Source organism: Cynocephalus volans, chromosome 4 (assembly GCF_027409185.1).
Source record: "Cynocephalus volans isolate mCynVol1 chromosome 4, mCynVol1.pri, whole genome shotgun sequence".
Classification (NCBI taxonomy): Eukaryota; Metazoa; Chordata; class Mammalia; order Dermoptera; family Cynocephalidae; genus Cynocephalus; species Cynocephalus volans.
In genome coordinates, this window is record NC_084463.1 from 84,984,201 (window position 1) to 84,990,687 (window position 6,487).

Below are 6,487 nucleotides of genomic sequence, written 5' to 3' on the forward strand. Positions count from 1 at the left end.
ATATCAGAGGATGTATGGGAAAACCTGAGGACCCAGGAGGAGATCTGTTGCAGGCTATCTGCATAGCCTTCACTAGAGCAATGCTGAGTGGAAACATGGCGTTGGAGTTGCAGCAGAAAAACCCCAACAGCACCATGCCCAGTGGGACCATGAGGGTGGGACTGCCATGGAGACCCCAGACCTGTGGAGTGACCAGCGTGTAACACCAGCCTGTGAGAGCTGAAGCATCACCTGAGACCAGGAAAGCCATAGGAGCAGAGCTGCTCAAGAACTTGGGGACCCAACCCCAACACCAGCAAGCAGAGGACATGGAACATGGAGTCAAGGTACCTGATTCACTAGTTTTGAGAATTAATACCGGCCCAGCTGGATTTCAGACTTGTTTGAGACCTGTTACCCCTTTTTTTTGGCCTATTTCTCTCTTTGGCAATGGCAATACGTACCCTGTGTTTGTCCCACCATTGCATCATTGCAATAGATAACTTGTTTCGATTTCACAGTTGGGAGTTTGAATTTTGGAGTTTTGAGTTGAACCAAGATTTGGGGGATGAAATGAATGTATTTGTATGTGTTTTGGGGGGCTGGGGTGGAATGCCTTGAGTTGAATGTCTCCCCCAAAACTTACTCCCCTGTGCGACAGTGTAAAGAGGGTTGAAAATCCTGTTATGGTAATTGAAAGGTGGGGTCTTGAAGAGGTGATTGGATTTTAGGACCATGCTGCATTGAATGGATTAAAAATGGTGGTTGGGGACATAGTTCTGAGGGCTTTAAAAGAGAGAGGGGAGTCTTCCTCTCTGCTCCCTGACTTTTGTAATTTGATACTTTGCTGTTACTGAAGTCACTCCCAAAGAAAGCTTTCACCAGATGTGTTCCCTGGACTTTGGACTTCCAGCCTCTGAAACTATAAGCAATAAATTTCATTTTCTTACGAAGTACCTAGTTCCAGGTATTTTGTTATAAGCAACAGAAATGGACTAATAATACACTAATATGCCATCTTTTGGGGGTTATTTTGGTGGTTGGCTGGTACAGGGATTTAAATCCCTGGCCTTGGTTTTATAACACTGTATTCTAACCAACTGAGCTAACCAGTCCACTCTTATTTGCTAGCTTGTTTTTTTTTTTTTTTTTTTTTTGGGGTACCAAATTTCTTTATTTGAAGGAATGATACAAATGAAAGAACTTAAGTGGATGTTTTGGTACAAATTATGGAAAAGGTTAAAAAGGAAACCCCAACATGCATGCACTGCGTTGGTGACCAGGGAAGTCATCCCATGGCTCCGGGGAAGTTAGCCTGAGGCTTAGCTCTCCTTATCACTCTCTCCCAGGGTGTGCTTGTCAAAGAGATATTCTGCCATGCCAGATTCAGGGGCTCCCATCTTGCGCAGGTTGGTTACATGATCACCCAGTTCTTTGATGGACTTCACCTGCTCATGCAGGTAATGAGTCTCAATGAAGTCACATAAGTGGGGGTCATTTTTCTCAGTGGCTAGTTTGTGCAGCTCCAGTAGTGACTGATTCACGCTTTTTTCCAAGTGTAACGCACACTCCATTGCATTCAGGCCGCTCTCCCAGTCGTCATAGTCTGGTGTCTTGATATCCTGAAGGAAGATTTGGCCACCTCGTTGGTTTTGCAGCTTCATCAGTTTCTCAGCATGTTCCCTCTCCTCATGAGACTGGTGAAGAAAGTATTTGGAAAAGTTCTTCAAAGCCACATCATCGCGGTCAAAGTAGAAAGACATGGACAGGTAGACGTAGGAGGCGTACAGCTCCATGTTGATCTGGCGGTTGATGGCGGCCTCCGAGTCCTGGTGGTAGTTCTGGCGCACCTGCGAGGCGGTCACGGTCGTCATGGCGGAGGCTGAGAAGAGGACGGGGCGGCGGCGGCGGCGGCGGGGGCCTTGGGGCGATCCGAGGGCGCTGTGAAGAGGTGTCGGAGGGCTGTCTCTGAGCGGCCGGCCGGGGTGGGTGACGAGCGCCGGGTTCCGTCCAAGCGCTGTTGAAGCAGGAAACCACGACGACTCTCGGCGGAGAAGGAGGTCTGGCCTTTGCTAGCTTGTTAATTGTCTGTCATTCCTTACTATAATGTAATCACAATACCCGACACATAATAGGTCCTCGAAAATATTTTTCAATAAGTGAATAAGTGAATTACTAAATTCATATCTTCACTTGATGTCACTATAACCAAGTGGATTGTGGCAGAGACAACATTCACCAAATCTTCATGTTCTCTATGTTTCCCAGCATCCCTTGCAGAGAGTTTGTGGCCATGTGTCAAGTTCTGGCCAATGGGCTGTGAGTGGCAGTAACCTGTGTTATTTCTGGGCTGGGGCAATTAAGAGCTACTATGTTTCCAGCATCTCCTCCTTTCCCTGACTCAGGACCTTGGAGACCAGGTGTTTCAGCTGATGTAAGTATACAGTGGAAGAGACATCTAGACCACATCAGACTATGTAAGTGAGGAAGAAAGCTTTTTTGAGTTAAGTCACTGATATTTTAGAGTTTGCCTTTTTGGAACACACTGAAACATAACCAAGACTATTCTGACAAGTACAGGTATAAAACTGGAATTAGAAATTTGCTCTTTGGCCATAGAATTGATCAAATTTAATTGACACGAACAGGATAAGCCTATGATTTTAACCTCATGGTTTTATTTGTTGGCTTGTTTTAAAAACCCTGAAGTGCTTGGATGAAAGCAAAGGAAATAAAACCTGAAAATATTCTTAATATAAATTAGATTTTTTCATATTTGTCATGGGTTTGAAATGAAATATTTTAATTTAGTATGCTATCTAGATTGCTTCTATTGTAAATCCTAATTTCACTGAACCCATAGGTTGTTTATAATTTCTAAACAGGAATAATTCCCTTAGAGCTGTAATAAGGAAAAAATATCTGTGTTCTTGGGGTGTCATATTTTTAGGCTGACAGCTGCAGTGATGGTAAGTAGGAGGAACAGAGAGAGTGATTGGTCTGCTGGGGTCAATCATTTACCTCTTTCAACCAAGCTTTCTCAGTTCATGGCTATAGTCACTCAGTAATTTATTCATGGGCCCTAGCCCCAAAAATATACATAACATTTCAGGTTATTAAGTAGTTAGGTCCAAATAACTTAGTGAGAGAGTTTGTACAGTGCCTGACAGATGTCGCCTTGTTTCTCACAAATATTTAAGACCTTCTTCAGGGCCCATTTGATTCACTGCAATGACCCAGGGCATCTTAGCACACAGACCTTTTTGATTTAGTATTTGTGAGATATGAGGAGCTCTATCTTTTGAGCAGTTCATAGACTGCTAGCCTTTATGAGCCTCTGTTTTGTTATAGAGAAATCTGAATACCTACTCATATCAAAAGGTAATAGCTTGAGCTTCACATGAAATTTGAAGTATCATAGTTACTGTTCTGTGTATTTCATGACTGAGGGAAAGAAGAAGTCACCAGAGTAAGTTATAACAGGCAAGGGTCACTTGACAAAAGAGTGGAGTGGGCAGGTCAGTCGCTGATAAATTCCATCCTCTATTTTTTGGCTTCTAGGAGTCCATTCTCCTGTGGGTTTCCTGTAACCTCTCTGGATAATCCTTCACAGTTTCTTTGATCAGCAGATCATTGCTATGTAGCTTTTTAAAAAATTAATTATTATTTTTTTTACATTCTAAGATGTTGTGGAGCAGTAGGAGGGGGACTGATTGGGGATTGTGGGGCACGGCTGGCCCACAGCTGGCTCCTTTGCTGGCCTGGTTGTGGAGGGTGAGGGCATGTGGCTTAGGCCCTCAGCACCCCACATCTCAGCTCAGGACCCTGGAGGGCTTCTGCAGAGACTTGGTTGTCACTGGACTGGATGTGGGTATTGGTGGGTTGTGGCTCTTCTAGGTTTTATAGGTTTCCTTGGTGGTGTTAGACCTTTACAGGTTAATATCGGAACTTTGTCTCTGATCTGTGGGTATTTTGTTTTTTCTTTCAGTTCTGTGTTGGATTATTCACTGTTCCCACCACTTAAACTCTGTACTGGAACTAATTTGCTATCTTTTGGTTACATCTAAAATGGGGGATCTTCCTGTAGGAACTAGCATATGAGCCTTGTGGCTGAGCTAAATAGCTGCTTCACTTCTGATTCTCTGGGGAAGGCTTTTTGTGCAACTCAGGTTTTAGTTGTTGACCTTGTGTGTACTTCTGGGTCTTGTGAGATCTGGTACACCTGCGTTGTGTGGAAACTGGTCTGGGCCTGACTCTTTTCAGCAAACTGCACCCCTGCAGATGTGTATTCCTGACCAGGCCCACTGAGTGGGCGTGTGGTGATTGGAGGGCAGATCAGCTGTCCATGCTGTGTCCCAATGTTCCCCTGGTGGTGCATCTCCCCCACCTCCTGCTCTCCAAACACTTCCCTTAGGACGGGCCATGTTCCTGTCCCTTGCAGTGACTCTCTGGCCTCTGAGTGGCTCCTTTTTTTCTGTTGTCTGTGGCCCCTCACTCCTATGTGGGTCCACAGGAATCCTGTCAGTGGTCATGCTGGACTGGGGGCCACCAAGTCCCTCTTCTTCCCTGCAGCCTCCAAGCAACTTCATATGAAGGGCACAGCAGCAGCTTTTGCCAGCTCCTGCTCCATGTGCTCAGCAGCCTCAACCTGGAAGCAGCCAGGGTTCAAAACAGTCAGAGCAGTCCTTTCTTTCTCTCATCGTGTCATCTCCCGCCTTCATGCACTCCATGGGTCTCTCCTCCTTTTCCCCTGAGCTCTAGCGGTCCCAGCTTTGCTGTCTTTTCTTTTTAATAGTTGTGAGTTGGTCGATTGTGGGAGAGAGTGATGCTGGGGGCCATCTATTTCACCATCTTGGTTCTCCTCTGTTGCTATGGAGCTTTTAATTGTTGACATCCCCCAAATCTTAGACCTCAATTTCCATTATAGTCTGTGAGCAGATGACTCCCAAAACTTAACATTTTTTTCTTCTTACTTGTGTTTCCCTTTTAAAATGTCCCCAGTCCTTCAGTAAAAGAAAGTCAGTCTTGATAGCCAGGTGTAGAGATCTTGGAGAGACAGAAAGACTGGGCAGTCAAGTGCTCTCTTGGATTCCTTTCCCTCAGGTCCCATAAAGAGAAGCTGGATCCTATGAGAGGAATACATGTGTGGGGGGCCAGGAGGTGACCAGCAGCACAGTGAGGGGGGGCCCAAGGTGAAGCAGGACCTGATGGAGGAGACACGTGAAACCCACAGATAGCATTTGGGGAGACAGAGTGGAGAAACTTGGGAGAATCACCTGGGAGATTATTTAAATGCCAGTGCACCCCCATGAAATAATCAAAACAGATTTGGCCTAAATCACTGCTGGTTCTGAAATGAAGAGATTAAGACCAGTAGAAAAATCAGAGGACAGTTTTGTCACAAGGATTGGTCTACACAGAAGACAGTGGTGCCCAACTGTCCCAATTTGCCAGGGACTGAGGGGATACCTCGGACTTGAAATTTTTCACAGGTTAAATCTGGGATAGTCTTGGGCAAACCAGGACAAATTGGTTACGTTAGCAGGGGCTGACCATGTCCACAATGGTAGCTAGCACAGCAAGGCTGCTGTTTTGATTTATGATAGGACGCAGGGCTGGCTTCACAGGGGTGGGACTAGTGCGGTGCAGTCAAAAGGCCCTGTATTCAGAAGGGGTTGTGCTTGGTTTAATGCTCTGCTGTTCATCACTTGAAATTCTTAATAATTTTGAACAAAGGGCCCCTCATTTTCATTTTGTTCTAGGTCCTGCAATTTACATAGCTGGTCCACAAATTGTGGAGGAAGGGAGCTGGGTTTCTGCTTTTACTCCTATGTGGCCTGACAAGAAACAAGTTCTTTCCCCATCTCTCTCCACCCGCCCTCCCATTTCTTCCCTCCCTCTCTCCCCATCTCCTCTCTCGCCCTCTCTGCTCTTCTCTTCCTGGTTTAAGGAAAACCTATGCAAGGCATTGCTTTATCCATTAAATTTTTAAAAGACCACGCTGTCTTCTCATAAGTGTTAGTGTTTAAAATAAACTGGTTTCAAATGCAGCCTGGATATTTCTCCCAACAAGAAAAAGTGAGCAGGAGAAGGAACAGTATTTGGAAAAGATTAAAAAAGTGTGGCAGAAATATCAGCTGAAGAGTCTTCAGGCAGTCACCGGGACAAGTCACACATAACTCTGGATCAAAGAGAAAACCCACAGCAAAGATGAAAGGGGTGATAATTGTAAGTTGAGAGAGAGAGCGTTTTACAGCAGAGGTGATAATAACAGGCACTTTGCATGAACAGGAGCGTTACATTGGGGAGGTGGGGTGGTGGCCTGGCGTGTGTCCATCCCCAAATCTCGCCCAAAGCGCTATGCTATGGGAATTTTAATTGTCTCTAGGTTATTTCTGCTTTCCCTCTTGGATGTTACAATCACGCTTTTCAAACAAATGGTTTCTTAGTATAGTATTTACGTATGCGTTTGTCATTTTAAATGTGGGACATAAGGAGCACAGGGGAC

The 6,487-nt window shown here is 45.2% G+C and overlaps 1 protein-coding gene across 1 annotated transcript; it reads right to left on the bottom strand.

Annotated features, from left to right (window-relative positions):
* Window positions 1–1,128: 1,128 nt before the first annotated feature.
* On the bottom strand, window positions 1,129–1,906 carry LOC134375372 (ferritin heavy chain). The gene has a single exon (XM_063093761.1). It carries the CDS (start codon window positions 1,851–1,853, stop codon window positions 1,302–1,304), a length of 552 nt encoding a protein of 183 aa, XP_062949831.1. The 5' UTR covers window positions 1,854–1,906; the 3' UTR covers window positions 1,129–1,301.
* Window positions 1,907–6,487: the final 4,581 nt, after the last annotated feature.

Coding starts and splice junctions, on each gene's coding strand:
- LOC134375372 (XM_063093761.1), bottom strand. CDS start 1,853: ATGACGACCGTGACCGCCTCGCAGGTGCGCCAGAACTACCACCAGGAC.